Source organism: Pristis pectinata, chromosome 7, assembly GCF_009764475.1.
Source record: "Pristis pectinata isolate sPriPec2 chromosome 7, sPriPec2.1.pri, whole genome shotgun sequence".
NCBI lineage: Eukaryota > Metazoa > Chordata > Chondrichthyes > Rhinopristiformes > Pristidae > Pristis > Pristis pectinata.
Window position 1 is genome coordinate 20,212,142 of NC_067411.1, and position 20,981 is coordinate 20,233,122.

General features: G+C 40.0%; 1 protein-coding gene across 1 annotated transcript in view; it reads right to left on the reverse strand.

The window, feature by feature from the left end:
* Window positions 1-19,919, reverse strand: part of ufsp2 (ufm1-specific peptidase 2) — a 34,791-nt gene extending 14,872 nt beyond the window's left edge. The window contains exons 1-6 of the mRNA XM_052020397.1: window positions 19,777-19,919; window positions 13,310-13,388; window positions 12,399-12,582; window positions 10,220-10,283; window positions 6,477-6,631; window positions 1,137-1,329 (exon numbers count right to left, since the gene is read on the reverse strand). Coding sequence (XP_051876357.1) covers window positions 1,137-1,329; window positions 6,477-6,631; window positions 10,220-10,283; window positions 12,399-12,582; window positions 13,310-13,388; window positions 19,777-19,779 — 678 coding nt within the window. The 5' untranslated portion in view covers window positions 19,780-19,919. The remainder of the gene's footprint in view (window positions 1-1,136; window positions 1,330-6,476; window positions 6,632-10,219; window positions 10,284-12,398; window positions 12,583-13,309; window positions 13,389-19,776) is intronic.
* Between the last annotated feature and the right edge of the window lie 1,062 nt (window positions 19,920-20,981).

A 20,981-nucleotide genomic window follows, 5' to 3' on the forward strand; every position in this document is an offset into this window, starting at 1 on the left:
TCTTCATATGATCAAACAGACAAATTAGGAGTGGTAGTAGTCTACAAGCAGTAACCTGCTTGTGGCTGATGTGATTGCAACCTCAACTCTGCATTCCCATTAAACTTTCACCCCTTGCTTACTTCTGCCTTAAGAATATTCAAAAACACTGCTTCTCTTGAAGCAGAATTCCAAAGATTCATAACAATCTGAAAAAAAAGCCACATATTTGTTTAAATTGGGCAGCACCTTAGAGGTCAACCCAGGTAGTGCCCTTAAGTCAATTTTGTCTGTAAGTTATAAAATACACAAAAAAATCACTTGATGCGTAACCATACCTCTGCAGTATTGTAATGAATGGTCTCAAAAGCACATGACTAATAAGAAAGAACAATTACTAAAAGCATAGAGAGAGAGAGGAAACTAGGTCTGCTGTTTGTGGGACTTTTGAATTTATTAATATTATGGGAGCTCACTTGTATGTAGAGGTACCCACAAGTCAGACTTTCCCAAACCGGGGATGGCCTGTATTTTTAAATAGTGACCCCAAGTTCTAGATTTTCTTACAAAAAGAAACATGTTCACCACATCAAATCTGTCAAGGCTCAACAGAGAGTCGTATGTTTTAATCAAGTCTCCTCTCACTCTTCTAAACTCCAGCAAATACATACCTATGCTGTTCAGCATTTCCTGATAAAACAACCAACCCACTCCAGGTATCAGTCTAGCAAACCTTCTCTAAACTGCTTCCATGAATAAGGAGACAATAATATACAAGGAAGTCTAGATCTAATCTCCTCAATACCCTATGTAACTGAAGCAAACTCAAAACACTTCTAATATAAAGTACAAAAGCAAAAAATATCAGCAGCTTGAGAAGCAACTTTGAAACCTGCATTTTTACTGATTCAAGACATTAGTATTGAGCAGCAGATCACCTAACACTGAGTCAGGATATCATGTGACTTATTGTGAAGAATGCAACATATATTTCCTATCAATGATCAATTCAAACACTCTTGAAATGGTAAAAAAAAATGACTAATTTAAAACTGGAGATTAAATCTAAAACTTATAAATATAAATTGCTAGTCTGTACACTTCATAACAAATAGGTAGACTGCATAGATTGGAAAGAACCTAGTTTCTAACCATACTTTGCGTTGTGGTTCCAGTTCTTCATCACTGATTCCAGCAGGATATATTACAGTAGTAAGAGTAGGTTGTTCTGGCAATTCAAAGTGAAATGCCTGTGGTATTGGAACAGACTGTCCTTTTGCATATCTCTGAATACACTTCTCCATTTCAGTTAGCTGTGAAGAAATTGATTCTACAATCTGATCCAGTACTCTGCAAAAAATATAATTTTTGATTAAAATGCTTATGCAAAGCAGAAGTTTATTAAAAAGTCTAGCTTTTCCCGTACCATTCATCCTCAACTGCTGCTTTCTTCTTAAATGATGATAAACATAGAACACCTAACAGGACAGCAAGGGAACATGCCCTTTGGCATACAATTTCGGTGCCAATTTAAACTAATCCTCTTTGCCAGCACGTGGTCTATATCCCTCCATTCCCTGCCTGTTCGTGTGCTGTCTAAATGCCTCTTAAACATTGCTATCGTAACTGCTTCCACCACTTCCCCTGACAGTGCTTTCTAGGCGCCTACCACTCTCTGTATTTTAAAAAAAAGTCTTATAAATCTCCTTTCCCCTTCTCACCTTAGAGCTATGCCCTCTAGTATTTGACATTTCCACCAAGGAAAAAAGACTCTATCTACCCTATCAATTCCTCACATAATTTTAGGTACTTCTATCAGGTCTCTTCTTAGCCTCTGACACTCCAGGGAAAACAATCCAAGTTTGTCCAACCTTTCTTTATAGCTAATGCTCTCTAATCTGGGCAACATCCTAATGAATCTCTTCTGCACCCTCTCGATAGCCTACACATCCTTCCTATAATGCGGCAACCAGAACTACACACAATACTCCTAATGTGGCCTAACCGAAGTTTTATAAAGCTGCAATAGAACTTCCAGACTTTTATACACAATATCCTGACCGATGAAGGCAAATATGCCAAATGCCTTCTTTACCACCCTATCCAATTGTATTGCCACTTTCAAGGAGCTATGGATTTGCTCTCAAAGATCACCAAGATAAAAGGATTTAAATTCTCTTATTTATTTTGTGTGCCATGTATCTCCTCTGTCTCAATTTCAGCAAGCCTGTAACTCTTGTGTATGAAACTAATATATAATAGATAAGTGAGACAGAAAAACAATCATTTATAATTACTAACTTCTTGAATCAATTTTCTTTTCATTTTTATTCATAGTAATTAATAACCTTTGTGGAATCAAGTTAAATTTTTTTTTAAATATTTAAACTTTGAGAACAGAAAAAAAAATTCTTGTCTTAAACTGACCCGTGAAAACCTATGAATGCATGACCTTATATCTCTGCTGTCAGACAATACCAGAGACTGCCCTTCCCATCTGGCAAAGGCAATATCTTGTAATCCAATGCAGAGAAATAAATTGTATTGTTTGTCAAAGTGTGTCTGCCCAGGATATCAGAAGTTCCTATGTCAAAGTAACTTGTGCCAAAAGAAACTGTTTGAAGGCATATCTCAAAGTTCTTTAGATGGGGATTGAAATGATGCCATGCAATTGCACAGAGCAAGGACCAAAGCCATAGACTGCTTTAACCAATTATTTATTGGGATGTTTTTGCACGCACTTTTGCCAGGGTACATTTCCAAACACTGGAGTTGAAACTGGTATTTCACAACATGAATAATATTCATGAATAAGCTTTGATGTTTGAATATTGCCAAGCTTTTGATACAAGGAACAGGGTAATTAACCCAAATGCTCTTCAAACAACCAATGCATCCACTATCGCATATCTATCCCTTCACATCACTAGGGTACAGGCCATCAGGTACTGGGGATTTATTGCCTTTCAATCCCATTAGCTTTTCCCATATTAATTTTGTACTAACATAATTTAATCGTGCCTGTAGACCTGTGGTTTTCCACTACTTTCTTGGGAAGACAGACAGAAAATATTCTTTTCTCAGTGACTTCCTTACTCCCCAATATAATTTCTCTTATCTGAGTCTGTAAGGGATCCACATTAAATTTAGCTAATCTTTTCTTTGCTCTTATTGATGTGATGCTGTCTAGGTAATAATCCAGAGATATTTTTGTGGTTTTGCTTTTTCCATAGAACCATACAGCACAAAACAGGCCCTTCGGCCCACCATGTTGTGCCGTCCATCAAACAACCCTCACACTATCTAAACCTTTCCTCCCGCATATCCCTCTATCTCACATTCCTCCATGTGCCTATCCAACAAACTCTTGAACCTGTCCAATGTATCTGCCTCCACCACCACCCCAGGTAGTGCATTCCATGCACCAACCACTCTCTGGGTGAAAAACCTCCCTCTGACATCTCCCCTGAACCTCCCACCTATAACCTTAAAGCCATGCCCTCTCGTCTTGAGCATTGGTGCCCTGGGAAGGAGGCGCTGGCTGTCTACTCTATCTATTCCTCTCAATATTTTATATACCTCTATCATGTCTCCCCTCGTCCTCCTCCTTTCCAGTGAATAAAGCCCTAGCACCTTAAGCCTCTCCTCATATTCCATACGCTCTAATCCAGGCAGCATCCTGGTAAATCTCCTCTGCACCCTCTCCAACGCCTCCACATCCTTCCTATAATGCGGCGACCAAAACTGAACACAGTACTCTAAGTGTGGTCTAACTAGAATTTTGTAAAGCTGCATCATCACTTCGCGGCTCTTGAACTCAATCCCACGATTTATGAAAGCTAACATCCCATAGGCCTTCTTAACTGCTCTATCCACCTGTGAGGCAACCTTCAGTGAACTGTGAATATGAACCCCCAGATCCCTCTGCTCCTCTACACTGCCAAGTACCTTGCCATTCACCCTGTAATCTGCCCTGGAGTTTGTCCTTCCAAAGTGTACCACCTCACACTTCTCCGGATTGAACTCCATCTGCCACTTGTCAGCCCAGCTCTGCATCCTATCAATATCCCTCTGTAAATTCTGACAGCCCTCCACACTATCCACTGTTGAATTTCTCATTCAACAAAACCTCTCTTAGTCCTATCAATATAATGTTCGTCACATGGACTATAACAATCAGATCCTTTCCTTCCTACACCAATTTCCTTTCTAGTCCTGAGAGACATTTCCTTAATCCTGCCATTGGGCAGGCAACACAGCCTTTGGGTCTGACTCTTGCAGCCACAGTGAACAGTATCTACACCCCCTTACAATATTATCTCCTAGTATTACTACATTCAGTTTCATTCCCCAACCTGAATGTCCCCTGCTACCACAGTCCTGTGATCACTGCTCATTCTCCCTGCGGTCTCTACTAAACCCCACAATGGCTGCAAGAACCTTGTACCAGATGAACAAATGCAAGGGCTGAGACTCCTCCAGCACTACCTTTTGGAACCCTGTGCCAGCCTCAGTCATATTGATGGATCAATTCTGCAGTACTTAATCTAAGAGGTATAACTGCCTCTTTCAACAAACCACCCACGTATCTTTCCCCCTCTCTGAAACATTGCAGTGTCTAAATCTCTGACTTCATCTCTGGCCTGAAATTCCTTGAGCTTGTGGCGACCCACCTTCAAGACAAGCGAACCGGCTCCGAAATCGGAGCGCGTGTCGGCAGTAAGTCTGGCTGCAAAATGGCGCCAGGCTACCTTCTCCAACAGCGAGGGGAGAAAGCCCGCGCGTGGGAAGAGTTCGGTGACGCACTGCGGGCGTCACTTCCGCCTAGAGAGGGCGGGACGTTAACGGGTTTAAAAAGCTAGTGTGGGAAGTTGAAATATCCAGTTCAACCCTCCCACTGTGTGCTTTTATTCTTCGCTCAGTGTGTAGCGCTTTGCTTCAAGCTACAGATACTTATTATGCTGCTGATGTTGTCACCACAGAACAATTGCTTTCCGTTAGTTCCCATGTATTACCATATGTCAACTGCCCAAGCATGCAGGCTGAAATCTAATTATTTAAATATAAAGCTACACCATTTCCCTTATCTCACCAGCACCTTACTCATCAAAATCCATACCATGCAGGCAATATATTTAATAGGCATTGTGCTACAACAACCTGGGTGTTAGTAGAACCCAAAGACTTATATGCTCAGAGTGCTCAAGTGCTAAGTCAGCCATTTTCCATTAACAAGTTGAAGATAGTTACCTAATTACCTGGCAAGCTAAGGCTTGCAATTTATCAATTTTTATTACTTGTTTACTATAGAAAATAGAAACTATAATGGTTAAAATAAACAACCAAATTCTTAAAATGAAATCAGCCCATTACTCACCGAACCCCAGACTCCATAGCCATTACTCTTAGCATGCAATGCACATAATGCATGCTGTGTCAAAATAGGTTGTGTCTTAGCTGTCTTGAAAAATGCTTCTAACTATAGACAGTTCAACATCACATTAAACAAATGGACGTTATGCCAGAAATTCCACTACTGCTTGCCTGCGCAATTCATTGATTTAAAAAATCCATGACGAAATTATATTTTTTTTCAATAGAGTTCTTAACAAATATCCTGTATTGCAAATGCTAACATCAATGACAACATGGTCTTAGAAAAATCTGACTACAAAAGAGGGATGCAGCAAATCAACATTTTTTGCTCAGAATTAGCAAATTTAAATTAGATAATGGGTTCTGTGTTTCTTCATGGTTTGTTAACATTTCCATTATAAGAAAAAGTTCTTTCCAAGTTATGGGAAGTAGCTGAGTGACATAGCTAATAGAGCCACTGTCTCACAATGGCAGAGACCCAGGTTCAGTCCTGACCTTAGGTCCTGTCTGTGTGGACTTTGCATATTCTCCTAATTGCATGGTTTGTAATGACTGCTGTTTTCTCTGGATTTAAGATCAAGTTAGTAGGTTAATGGACGACTGTGATTGATCCCTGGTGTGTACGTGAGCAGTAGAAACTGGAAAGAGTTGGTAAGAATGTGGGGAGAATAAAAAATGGGATTAAGGAGGGATTAGTGTAAAATGGATGGTTGATGAGTCGGTACAGATTTGATGGCCTGAATGGCCTGTTTCCGTGCTGTACGTCTCTATGACTCTCAGTCTCTAGATGCAAGTTGATATTTGCTGGAGGTCTTTGAGAGGGTTTCAATATTTGTAGTACTCCTCAACTTAGAAAGTTTGAAAAACTATTAATCATCAGTGCATCAGAATGCATAAATTTTTTTCCTTGTAAGTACTTAAGTCAATGTTAAAGAATATGAAAAAATTAGAAATCTTGTGACTCAGAATAAAAGCAAACAACTTGGGCAGGAGACTTCACTACCTGTCAAAAACATTTGACTTTAGTATCATGGAGCAAACCTGCCAAGTTCTATTTTACCCAAGTACCATTGGCCACGTACTACATGAATTAACTATTTAATATTTAGAATGGTACATACCTTCCCCATGGGTCCTCTGGATTAGCAAATACTACCACATCAATAGGAAGAGTCATCTTAAAATGTACCCGTGACTTGGCATCATGCTGGATGAATACACTTTCAACTGTCCCAGGCCTTGTCATCTCAAACAAAAGTTCCAGGTTTATGACTCGCTGAAAAATAAAAACAGTTATGTTAGAATCAGTAATTAAACTATAATGTGGTTTAATAAAATATAAAAGTTCAGATACATCATAGGTAATTTAAATATACTAGTTTTAACACATTAAAAAGAGAAAATTCTGAATCTTACCAGAGTCCTAATAATGCAATATTTATCTTATTCTTAGCAGATAATGAAAAGGACATTATACTTCAAACATACTTAAAATTTATCTTACAAATCTAAATAATACTCTTAGGTCACTCTCCCTTGCTGGTAGGTTGTTCTTAATGTCAATAAATACTTCTACGTGATTCCATCATAAAACAATGGCCAACAGACAAAAAGACTAAACAAGATTTTGCTGGGGAAAATACGAAATAAATTCTGCTTAGTTCTTTGGATTCAGATGAGTGCTGAAGTGCTGGGCGTACAGGTTGAGCTCCAATACCATTTCCCAGCTGGACTCTATAACCTCCAACAGAGGGTTGGATCTAGCTGAGATTCCATAGCATTTACAACAGTAAACCTGCTCTCAGATCCTCTGCTGGGATCCATGATTTCATTCATTTAAAAGTTGATTTTACTGAATTAATTATTTTTTGTAATGCTTATTTCATTTTAACAAGCTTTTAAGAGTCTTTGAATGCCAAAGACAAGCTGAAATCCAGAAAAAGATGTGACAACTTTGACCGCCAGCAAAACTGAAGTAGGGTTTTGCCAGCTATCAAAAGATTCCAGAGCAACTTTGCAGACTGAGTTTGTTCTGGCCTAACCACTTCATTTCATTATAAGACACAGGAGCAGAATTAGGCCATTCAGCCCATCGAGTCTGCTCCGCCATTAGATTATGGCTGATTTATTTTTTCCCTCTCAACCCCATTCTCTTGCCTTCTCCCCGTAACCTTTGATGTCCTTAACAACCTATCAACCTCCACTTTAAATATACCCAATGACTTGGTCTCCACAGCTGTCTGTGGCAATGGATTCCACTGATTCAACACCTTCTGGCTAAAGAAATTCCTCCTCTAAAGGAATGTCCTTTGTTCTTTGTTGACTGCAGTCCTGCCACCAACAAAGGTCTTGCCTAATTCCAGCACCTACCAGGCCAGCAAGATCAGTCTTCTGGTAAATTTGATGGAGTGGAAAACAGACAGCAGGCCCATTATAGCAAAATACCCAGGCCAATAAAAGCAAACAACCAACAAACAAGGTATCAAGTTCTTCAAAACTTCTGCTCTGTAGATTCTTCAGAGATACTTTGACAAAAACAAGACTAAGGAAGGTACGATGATGCAAATAATTAAATTTTCAAGCTAGCACAATGGAAAAAATAGGAAAATGGTTAGATAAGATTTCCTGTTTAAAAAGGTGAAAGATAAGTTCTGACCAGGATACCAGGGATAACTCAGAAAATGCTGGAAACACTCAGGAGGTCAGGCATATCTTTGGAAAGGGAAACAGCATAAACATTTCAGGTCAAAGATCTGAAAAGTTACATTCCACAGATAAGTGATTCCAATACTTTGTGTTTATTTCAGGTTTCCAGCATCTGCAGGTTTTTGATTTTCATAACTGCACTACTCTTCTTCAAAATAGTGCCAATTGACTTTTTACATCTCCCTGAGATTATGCAAAACACCTTGGATTAGCATCTCATTCACAAGACATTTCCCAATTTGAGCATTAACCAAAGCTTTTGCGCTCAAGTGTCTGGATTGGGACTTGAACCCTTCTATAACACAAGACGTGAAATTTCTATTAACTAAACTACAGCTGCTACATTTGCATTAAACATTGTTCTCAGATTTGTTAAAAACTACAGAGAACTGAGTATTTTTTTAAATTCAATACAGGATGCAAACATTACAGATTTTTGTAAAGTCCTCTGTCAGTTATTTTAAAAAGAAAACATCAGACAATCCATGAGGTACAAAATGAGAGTAACCAATTCTTGGTATTAATATTTTGTATACTTTTACAGCAACACACTCTCATACCCAAAATTTAAAAAAGCAGAAGCACAAATAATTTTCTCATCTTCAGTACAATACTGCAAATGTTGCTGTTGCAAGCTATATAAATTTCTGATAGCTCAATAATTCTTCTACTCTATTAGATGATGCTATTCAATACTTCAGAATAATAATAGTTTAACATTCTTTTTTCCAAAGTAACTGACAAATTTGCTAATAATGATTCATGCTAATTAAATGTCACTTCTACAAAATACAAAACAGTAATATTAATTATTCACTCTTTAATTTAGTGTTCTTAATGATGTAAGATATGACAGCTATCAACATTTATAAAGAAATTTCATTGCATTAAGTCAAAAGAGGAACAAAACATACATTAATTTAAGACAAGTATTGTATCACCATATTTAAATTCCCAGAAAAAATAAACTAGCAAAGTAAAATTAATCCATATCAGTATAAATACGCAGAAGATTAAAAGGCTATACTAAGAAGCTTTCAATTTTTTATACAACCAATAACAAAAAACTGGTATATTCAATGAGGCACATTTAATTTAATAATTATCCTACGAATCTTTGCAATTCTTTATTAACTGTTAATACACACACACGTATGCACATCCAGTATAAACAGTGGAAGGAATATGCCAGCCACCCTGTCTAGCACCTCCTACCCCACCTGCAGCAGACTCTGCAGGTCCCACGTTAGCCTAATCAACCACCTCAGAACCCACAGAAATGGAGTGGAAGCAAATCATCCTCAACATTGAGAACTGTGCGTACACACACACACACACAAAGTATTAACCCACAGCAACAACATTCGTCCATTTAAATGTTCTGCCTTTGGCAACACTGCTGAGCCTTCCATCCGACATTTAAGGTAATAATATGTACAGCCATGGTGTTTTAACCAACTTCCTAAACAATTTCAGGGGAACTGTGATCCCAGCTTCAGTCCAGTAAAGTTACCATATGTGAATTCAGGCCAATGAGTTGCTCTTTAAGGGGCAAAATCCTGCACAATTGAAACCTTGGCAAATTGTCCCAACTCAAAATCAGGAAGGATGTTGAGGCTTTAGAGAGGGTGCAGAGGAGGCTTATTAGGATGCTGCCTGGATTAGAGGGTATGTGCTATCAGGAGTGGCTGAACAAACTTGGGCTCTTTTCTCTGGAGCGGCGGAGGCTGAGGGGTGATTTGTTGGAAGTGTGTAAAATTATGAGGGGCATAGATAGGGTGGACAAGCAATATCTTTTTCCCATTATGGAACAATCCAATGCCAGAGGGCATGCATTTAAGGTGAGGGGGGTAGGTTCAGAACAGACGCAAGGGGTAAGCTTTTTACTCAGAGTGGTGGATGCCTGGAATGCATTGCCTGATAGGGTAGTGGAGGCAAATTCATTGGGGGCTTTTCAGAGGGGCTTGGATGGGCACATGAATGAGAGGAAAGTGGAGGGATATGGACATTCTGTAGGTAGGAGGGATTAGCTATGTCGGCACAACATTGTGGGCCGAAGGGCCTGTTCTGTGCTGTACTGTCCTATTAAATCATTACACATTTTGCATCATCAGCAATACCTGTGAAAGCAAACAGTTCTCAAAAATTATATGCTTACCACTGGTTCAATTTTCAGAGATTTCTTTTTGGGAATCTTTTTAAGATAGTCATTGACCTCAATTCTGAAATAAAATTATACATTTGAGTTAAGACAATGCACATATAGAAGCAACTGCACAACAACTCACAAATGCACCTCATGCGCTCATGCATCTAGTAACCGTGCAGCTGTTGAATCTGTGAAATATTATTATACATTAATATATTTTTATCTAAATATTGGCACTCATGACCACAAACGGCACATCAAGATTACTAATTATTCAAAGCCTTATTCCATTTTCTGTAGTTCTAAATATACTCAACTTCCTGGTTAATTCTGACATACACAACTGCAGAACATCCACTCCCACATACTAGACCTGCAACACATCACGTCATACCATTTCTGCTTAAAATATTTATTTAATTTAATCAATTTATCTAATTTTGTCAGTCAACCTTACCTCACAAAGTACTTTAGGTAATCTTTGTAAATTGGGTAATTTTTGCATCTTCATCAGCCACAGGTGAGGTACCAGAAGATAGAAGGACACTTAATGGTGTTCCTTTATTTAAGAAGGGTAGCAGAGATAAGCCAGGTAACAACAGGCTAGTGAGCCTTATATCACTGGCAGGGAAATTATTGGAGAAAATCCTAAGGGTTAGGACTTACAGTATGTACATTTGGCAAGTCAGAGGCTGATCAGAGATAATCAGCATGGCTTTGTGTGGAGGAGTGACCTGATAGAGGTATACAAAATTATAATAGGCTTAGATAGGTAGATAGAATATTTCTCCCAAGGTAGGGTTATCAAAAACAAGAGGCCATAGGTTTAAGGTGAAAGTAAGGAATTTTAAAGAGGATATGAGGGAAAAGTTTCTTTTTACACAAAGAGCGGCTGATATCTGGAACTCGTTGCCAGGGGAGGTGCTGGAGTCAGATGCAACCACGATGTTTAAGTGACATTTGGACAGATACTGAATAGGCAAAGCATGGAAGGATACGGACCTAGTGAGGGGAAATGGGATTAGTGAAGATGGGCAAAAAAATTGGTTTCACAGATTTAGTTGCCCAGATATCAGCACCTTGGGCTTCAATTAACCAGTTCTAGCTGGTTGCCCAATTACCTGGAAGGCTAAAGGCTACATACAAACATATGAATTAGGTGCAGGGTAAGGTGCACAATCTCTTTATGCTACTTTACTTGCCAAGCTATTTGCTTATCATTTTATTTCATTGCAATTTAAAAATATATGGTTAGGAGAATTTAAATGGGAAACTAAATCAAACACATTCATTTTTAATATGAAAGTAGACTCACTCCCTTGCTCATCAAAGCTGACCAAACTCTGGGAACTATTGTTTCCAGCACTCTACTTAAACTCATGGGGCCTCTGTGTCCCGTGCTGCTCTGAAACTCACGGTACCTGTCTCCTCATAAGGAAGCTAAAAGATTGGTATAAAAGATCATTCTTAAGGAACTCTTGTAAGGTCAGAGAGGTCAAGGGGCAGAAATGTTTAGGGTGGAAACTCCAGACCTTTGGCCCTAGGCAGCTGAACAAAGGCCCAACAATGGTTAAACTCTGAAAATCAAGAACATGCAAGAGGCAGAATTAGGACAGAACTGAGATCTGAGGGATATATGGTTGAAGGAGCTGATGAAGACAGAGAGATATACATGTCAAAATGCAACATGCATTTATACAGCACTTTAAAAAAAGGCAAAACATCCCAAAGTGTGTCACTGGAATGTTATCAAATAAAGTTTGACAACAAGCCACATAAACAGCCATTATGGCAAATATAATCTGACAAGCAGGTTTTAAGAAGCAAATGGAAAAAAGAAAGGTTAAGACCAGAGAGGATGAGTTACAGAATTATGAGAGTCTTGGCTAAAATGGCATGGCCATCAAAAGTGAAGAAATTAAAATCATGATTTCTCAATAGGACTGAAGGGGAGATTAAATAAAAGCATTCCTGTGTGATTGAAATATCATACAATTCAAAGTCTCTCCAAATACAAATCAAAATTGGAAGAACAAAATCAATACTTGAAAAGTTGGATATTCATCTGCAATGATAAAAGGAAGCTTAATACCCACACTTCAAGTATTGTTCAATTTCTAATGATGGTCCCAAAAACATACCCCAAAATAATACTGAAATACTTAACATATTCCATTCTGCTACTTACGGCACAAATTTGAAGATAGACTTGCAGCTACTATTCTCGTGCAGTTCTGAAGGCTGCGTACTGACGTGGGATATAGGCCAAATAAACAGGGAACTCTCCACACAAAATAGGACGACAGCTTGTGAATTCACCTTATTAATGGCATGCGAAATGGCATCTGAAAAGCCTTTTATAATTCCCTTTTCTAATTCCAGAGAACAAAGAAATTATTTTAAATGCTGCAAGTTCCAATATTCATACTTAAAATTTAGTTATATACAGTAGTTACGTGATTGACACAACATCTTCTGGATTATCGAGCGGGGCAAGAATGCCCATGCCTTATGCTTAGCTATCCAGAGTCCATCATGTGCACCCCTTGTGCCTCCACTTATCAGCCTCCAGGTACTTGCTATGTGTTTCCAACATTTTCTGTTAAAAGTTCAGATGCTGTTGGTGGCAGGTTGGGGAGTTGTGTAATGTTAAATGGAAATGGCAATTTGGATCAATTGATATTGCCTAAGCTGGACTTTTTGTGACATTGTTATGAAACTGGCACTAACAGAATTCTTAACTTCACTCACTTTGTCTTTATTAGCATTAGTCCAGCTGCCTAACAATTAAAAACACCACAATCAAGTCAGTAACATGATTATTTACAACCAAGAAAACCAAGTTGAGGAATGGAACGTTCATAGTATCACTGGGCAACAAAACCGCAAAACTCAGAAAGGACACCAGATCACTATTCTTAAAAAATAAAGTAAGCTAAATAAACTTTAGAGACTCTTTTTGGTCTGAGTTAAAAGTAATGAAGTTCACTGACAGAATTTTCACACACACAATCTCACTTAAAAGGTGCTGAAGATTCTGGATATTTCAAGGAACAAAAAAAAATTACAGAAATACATTTATTTAAAATTTTAAAATACCATCTGTTTTGTTCAGGAATCCATCCAAATTAATTCCTCCTTTTACTCGAAACAACAAGTCTTCGGAATCGAGTGGCAGCTGAAATAAAAAGATAGTAATCTATCTTGATAGATGGTTTAAGTTTTGTGTGTACCCTGAAGAGTTCTCTCCTGGGCAATATGTGGTGACTATGCATCTACACCGTTCTGTAAGTCCACAAACTCAGATTCATTTATTTATACCTACAAGATTATTGATGCACTCAGGAAAATCAGCTTGGCCTAATATTCCATGGGGAAAACTTCAGAAAATTCAACTGAACATAATTCACCAACAATTGTTACATCATAGAAGGAAGCCATTCAGCCTGTCAAATCTGTATTTGTTTTACTTAAGAGCAGTTTGGCTCTTTCAACTCCCCTGCCCTTTCCCGAAAGCCCTCTACATTCTTTTATTTCAGATACATGTCGACCTCCCCCCCCCCCCCCCCCCCTTTTGAACATCCCAATTGAATCTACCTCTACTATTACCCCCAGCAGTGCATTCCAGACATTAACTATGCTGCATACTATATTTTTTCTATTGCCAATCACCTTCACCCTACATCCTGTCGATACTCTTCATGACTTGAGATACCTCAACTAGATCGCCTTGCAACTTTCTTTGTTCCAAGGCAAACAACAGCTTCTTCAGTCTATCCACACAAATAAACTTCTTCAATCCAGTTAGGAAATCTCTTGTGTAGGTGTATATAAATGTGAGAGGCCAAGACAGGGTGAATAGTAGGCACCTACTTCCCTTAGCAGATAAGCAACACCTTAGGAGCACAGATTTAAGTTAATTGGCAGAAGGATTCGTAGGAAATTGAGAAAATTTATTTCAATCAGTGAATTGTGAGGGTCTGCCTGAAATGGTGATGGAAACAGAAGCCCTCATTACATTTAAAAAGTATCTGAAGAAGCAACAATGGGCTGTGAAATAAGAGCAGGAAAGTGGGATTAACTGATTCTGATATGGACACAATGGCTATTGGCCTCCTATTTAAGATCTGGAAGGCTGAATGACAAGCCATTAGAATCAACACAAAATCATTTATCTAATTATTTGTTTTATATAATGAGTTGTGTTCAAATGTAGAAAGCTTTGTCATAAGTTTCTACCTGAGGAGGCTGAGTTAGTAGATTATCTCACAATGTTTAAGAAGCATCTAGACAAACACTTGAATCAACAAGACACTGAAGGCTATGGACCAAATGTGGGTAAATGAGACTAGTATAGATGAGTACCGTGGTCGGCATGGTGGGTTGAAGGACCCATTTCTGTGCCGTCCATCTCTGATAATTAGATAAGATCACAGAAGATTTAAAGTAGAGAATGCAAATTTGCAGAGCAGGAACAAAATTTTCCACTTAAGCAAGCAGGCTTTAATGTCATAGAACATAGAAAACCTACAGCACAATTAAGGCCCTTCGGCCCACAAAGCTGAGCCGAGCATGTCCTTACCTCAGAAATTACTAGGCTTACCTATAGGTAAGTCCTTTAGATAGGTACGTCCTTTAGCCTTCTAAGAACCTAACACATCACAAAGTACATTACTTCTGGGAAATGTAACACTGAATAATTTAAGTCAGTTTATGATATTAAGAGGGAAGTTTACCCTGGGTGCTCTGGTTTTCTCATATATCTCAAAGATGTGCTGGTATGTTAATTGGCTACTGAAAATTATCTGAGTGTAGATCGGTGGCAGGAGAATCAAGGTGCAATCAATGTGCATGTAAGAAAGAATAGGTCATGGAGAAATAGTGGGGAAAGGAACTAATGGAAATGCCTTAGACTCAAAGGGCTAAATGGCCTCCTTCTATGTCATAAGAAAATATGAAAAGTAACTTTAACATAGCCAACATTCTAAGGAGCATTGTCAAGCAGAAACAATACAAGAACAAAACATATCTGATGCTGGAAACCTGAAAAAACAGAAAATGCTGGAAATACTCAGGTCAGACTGAGAAAGGTCATTGACCCAAAACGTTAAATCTTCTGCTCTCCACAGGTGCTGCCTGACCTGATTATTTCTAGCATTTTCTAATTTATTTTAGAATCAATTTATAGGCAGCCACTTTAGAAGATACAAGTACATGTGGCCAAAGGATTAGGCTATATGGAGCACCTTAAAGGAGAAACTAGAGGTAGAGAGCAAAAAGAGGTAGAGGAAGTTTTGGGAGAAATTTCAAGTGACACAGCACTTAAATTCATGCTTGTTCAAGTGCCAGAATTATAAAAGTACAAATATTTGGGAAAGTTTAAGAACTGAGAGAGGGATGAGACCATGAAAGGATCTTAAAGCAAACATAAGAATTGGACACAAACACAAACATTGAACATGGATAGGAAGGGTTTAGAGGAATATGGGCCAAACACAGGCAAATGGCACTAGCTTAGATGGGAATCTTGGTTAGCATGGACCAGTTGGGCAAAAAGGCCTGTTTCCATGCTGTGTGACTGTAGTTGTAAAATCTAAATGTTGCTGAACCAGATTGTAACATAAAAATCACACCACAGTCCATCATGTTCATGCCAGTTAGTGTAAGCTGCAAAAGGATTTAAAAACTGGGCACAGTTTTGAGTGCCCTCACATGTTTATGAAAGTAGAATGAGGGAGGCCAGCCAGAAATCTACTGCAATAAGCAGGTCAAGTTCACGTTTGACAGAGGATGGTGTAGTGAACTATATAAAATGCTTACAGACAAGGATAGAAACATTATTTTTGTTATAATCATTATTAGTAACTTTGATCAGGACTGTTTAGTTACCACGGCAAGGACAAGAGCTTGACAGAAGGATTCAAACAAGAAGGTGCAAAATGTTTTTGGAGAAGAAAAGGAAGTTGGTTATGAGGTGGCAGCTTTGGCCAAAAAGTCAAGGGGTTTTCTGAGGAGAGATATGATGATGGTGGTTTTGATAGAGAAGCTAAGAGTACCCAGAGAAAGTTGTTAATAATATTAACTAACATAAGGGTTAGGAAGGGAAATTAGATGATCAAATCTTAGTGGAAAAGGGTCAAGGGAGTAGGTAGTAGGTGTCATGGATAGGGTGAGTTCACAGAGGACATGAGAGGAGAAAATAGAACAATTAGAGAAAGATGCAAATTTGTGACTAGGGCAGCCTTTAATGTGTACTTTAATAAGGATGCAAGGAAGCCCTGGAGATGATATTGAAGAGTATTGCTTTTATAGTACCACAGATGAAGCATATTAATTATCTGGAGACTTGAGAGGCTGTAATTATTGTCAGAATGGAGAAGGTTAAACTAAGTTTTAAAACATGAAATAAGGAGAGTAAAGAGAGGTAGAGAGGTGGTTGCTGTCAGTGACCTGAGATCATATTTTTAAGATTATCGTCAGAACTGACTAATTAGATGGCTTTTTCAAAGCAGCAGCACAAGCTCAACGAATTAAATGACTCTCTTCAATGCTGTATAATTTATCTTTTCCCTCCAGAAATTTTTTTAAAAATATTCCTGTATAGGCTGTTGGCTTTGCTATCTGCACCAACGTTCATTGCACACCCTTAACTGTCCTTGATAGGTGGCAAACCATTTTTTAAACCAAGTGGAGGTACTCCATGTTATTGAGAGTTCCAGGATTTTGAAGTGAAAATGAAGGAATGTCGATGTATTGTCAAGTCAGAATGGTGCGCAACTTTAAGGGAACTTGCAAGTACTGGCACTCCCATGCATCTGCTGCCCTTGACCCTCTCTGAGTGGTACATTTTGTAAGTTTGGGAGATGTTGTTGTACCCTGGGTGAGTAACTACCACACACTTTGTAGACTGCACAGACTGTGGACAAGCTACAGCAATAGTGAAGGGGCAAAGATTTCTAGTCATGGATGTGGTCCTAATTCAGCAACATGTTAAGCCCTCAAGAATATTTTGCAACTTAAGTACTATATAGGAGATGAACATGCCCAGGAAAGTATTCAAATATTCCAAAACACTCTTGTGCATTGTAGATTCAGGAAAATCCCTCAAAGCAGAATAACCCTGCTTCTGACCTGCTGTTGTATGTTGCTGGTGCAGTTGCTGATCTATGGTGGTCTGAATATGTGGATGGTGGAAGACTCAGTGGTGGTAATGTTGATAAAGTCATGGGAAAGTGGCTTGACAGGTTAGATGAAGGGAGGATGTTTCCCTAAATGAGTCTAGGATGAGGGGTGTGTCTTGAAGACAAGAGGTAGACCCTTTAGAATTTTCCACACCAGGTGGCTGTGGAAGCTCAGTAAATACAGATTCACACAGTATAGAAGGCGGCCCCCAGCAGAGTGATCATCCACATTTTGTTCCCATGTTCATTCAAAACAGACTGATGGATTTCTAGACATTCTAGGAAATCAAAGGATATGGAGATAGTGCTGGAAAATGGCAGCGAGGTAAAAGATGTGTCGTGATCTTCAGGGATGACATGGCAGGCTCAAAAGACTATACGGCCTAAACCTGTTCCCACACTCCTGTTACAATTGGTCAATTATGTAGCAGGTATATTATTTACCTCATCAATACATGCTTAAACATTATCTAGGTCCTGCTGCATTGTGCAGCAACGGACTCCTTCATTTTCTGAGCTGCTAATGAAACTGAACATTCATAATTCTGAAGCAGCTAAAAATGACTGGGCCAAGGATATAGTTCCAAGGAATTCCTGCAGTGATGCAGTGGCACCAAGATGAATGTGTTCCAACAATCATAACTACATACAACAGCAAAATATTGCAGATGCTGAAACTTCAAATTAGAACAAAAAATTCTGGAAATACTCAGCAGGTCAGCTGATGAAAAATTATCAACCTGAAACAGTAACTTTGTTTCTCATACTGAAGATGCTGCCTAACTTGCTGATTATTTCCAGTATTAGAAAAAACATATTTAACTAACTTGCTTGCTGAGTTTCAAAACATAGCAGCCTTTTTCCTACACTTCCTTTCAGATGTATTCTTTTCTCATGCAGTGGCACCCGCCTTAGAGATTCATCTGGCTCTCAGTTTCACGAGCTAACATCCACAGCACAAATTCCAGATTAAGAATGGGTCATTATCATGAAATTATTAGGGGACAAGAGGTCGTTCAGTCCATTAAGTCTGAGTCAGCTCCAGGTCGAACAATCCCATCAGCCCCACCTCTTTACCCTTAACCCTGCAAAATACCACGTGGATGCCACAGCCAAGAAAGTGTACCGGCGACTCTATTTCCTCAGGAGGCTAAAGAAATTTGGCATGTCCCCTTTCACCCTCACCAATTTTTATTGATGCACCCAACGAAAGCATCCTATCCAGATGTATCAGGGCTTGGTTTGGCAACTGCTCTGCCTGAGACTGCAAGAAACAGCAGAGAGCTGTGGACATAGCTCAGCACACCATGGAAACCAGCCTCCCCTCCAAGGACTCTGTCGACACTTCTCGCTGCCTCAGTAAAACAGTCAACGTAATCAAAGACCCCACCCACCCTGGACATTCTCTTCTTCCCCCTCGCATTAGACAGAAGATACAAAAGCCTGAAAGCACGTACCACCAGGCTCAAGGACAACTTCTATTCTGCTGTTATAAGACTATTGAACAGTCCCCTAGTATGATAAGATCAACTCCTGACCTCACAATCTACCTCCTTGTGCCCTTGCACCTCATTGTCTGCCTGCACTGCACTTTCTCTACAACTGTAATACTTTATTCTCCATTCTGTTATTGTTTTCTCTTGTACTACCTCAATGCACTGTTGTAATGAAATGACCTGTATGGATGCTATGCAGAACAGTTTTTCACTGTACCTCAGTACAAGCGATAATAATAAACCAATTTATCAAAATATTTTCCCTCATATACATATTTTTTTTCACTCTTACAGGCAGTAAGTTCCAGATCAGTACCACTATCAACGTGAAAGTTTTCCCCCTCACAGACCCTGCTGAAAATTTTAAATGTGCGATGTTGAACTGCTAATGGGAGCAACAAATGAGATGCTGGAGAAACTCAGCGGGTCAGACAGCATCTGTGGTGCGAAATGGACAGACGACGTTTCGGGTCGAAACCCTTCAAATACTAATGGGAACGGCTTCCCTCTAATGTGCCTAAACAAGTCGTGATCCTATTAAAACTATTATCTTCTTTCCTCCCCGTCCCCCACCCCCATCAGTGGCAGATTCACAGAGGCCTTCGGCTCCACTGAAGCTCGGGGACCAAGCTCTCTCGATTTACGAAGAAACGAGTGAGCCTTCCCCCCTGTGCGGCGCTCGGGGCCTCTCCCCTCCACCCTCCACCCGTGCGGCACTCGGGGCCTCTCCCCTTCACCCGTGTGGCACCCGGGGCCTCTCCCCCACCCGTACGGCACTCGGGGCCTCTCGTTAGATGGACTGCGGGGCAACCGTCCACTGGAGCCCGGGTGACGCACGCAGGGGCACGGAAATGAAAGAAGGCACAACTTGGCGACAGCCGCTGCTCACCATGTTCTCCTGCCGGCGACCCCGCGGGCCACTGTCTGCACAACACACCCGAGCCGCCCTCGAACCCTCTGCCTCAAGCAGCCACGTCACAAGTTACCCTGCGCCGTTACCGCGGCAACGATTCACCAAGGCCGCCATCTTTGTGAGGGGCGTCGCGATTTACGAATTAACGCAACTGAGGGCCGCGAAGGCGGCCGTTTGGCCCATCCTTTCCATGCTGGTAAAAGAGCGCACACGGAGGCATATTTTGAGAGTGATTTTTGTCATACTACGGCGAGATAAATAATATTGTGGGGGTCAGAAATAGGTATTGGTCATTTTGGTGTTCAGGTTTGCTCGGTCTTTCAACAAGATCTTGGCTTCTGCTTCAAAGCCATTTACCAGCCCTTCCCATATTCCTTGAATATCCAGGAATCTATGGATCATAGAGTAATATACCACTAAAAAGGCCCTTCAGCCCAACTGGTCCATGCCAATAAAGATGCCCATTTGCCCACATTTGGCCCATATCCCTCTAAACCTTTCCTATCCATGTTCCTGCCCAAATGTCACTGAAATAGTATTGTACCTGCCTCAACCACATTCTTTGGCAGCTCATTCTGTATATGGACCACCCTCCATGTGAAGAAGTTGACCTTCAGGTCCCTTTTAGATCTTTCCCCACTCACCCTAAACCTGTGCCCTCTAGATTCCAGCATCTGCAGTCCTTTGTTTCTCTTGTGCCTCTAGTTTTTGTTTTCTTTTCCCTGGGAAAATGACTGTGTGCATTCACTTTATCTATGCATGATTTTATACACCTCTATAAGGTCACCCCTCAGTCTCCTATGCTCCAAGGAATAAAATCCTAGTCTACCTAACCTCTCCCTGTAACTCAGGCCCTAGAGTCCTGGCAACCTTCTTGTAAAACACTATAATGCTGGAGGAGCTCAGCAGGGCGGCCAGCATCCGTGGAGAAAAGCAGGCGGTCAACGTTTCGGGTCAGGACCCTTCTTCAGGACTGAAAATAGGAAAAGGGAAAGCCCAATAACTAGAAGGGAAAAGCATAGCAGTGATAAGTGGACAAAAGAGGGGAGGCGGGGTGGGCACAGGGTGGTGATAGGTAGATTCAGGTAAGAGATAGTGATAGGCAGGTGCGGGAGAGGAGGGGAAGGCAGATCCACCGGGGAATGGGTCAAAGGTAAGAAGAGAGAGAAAAAAATGAGGCT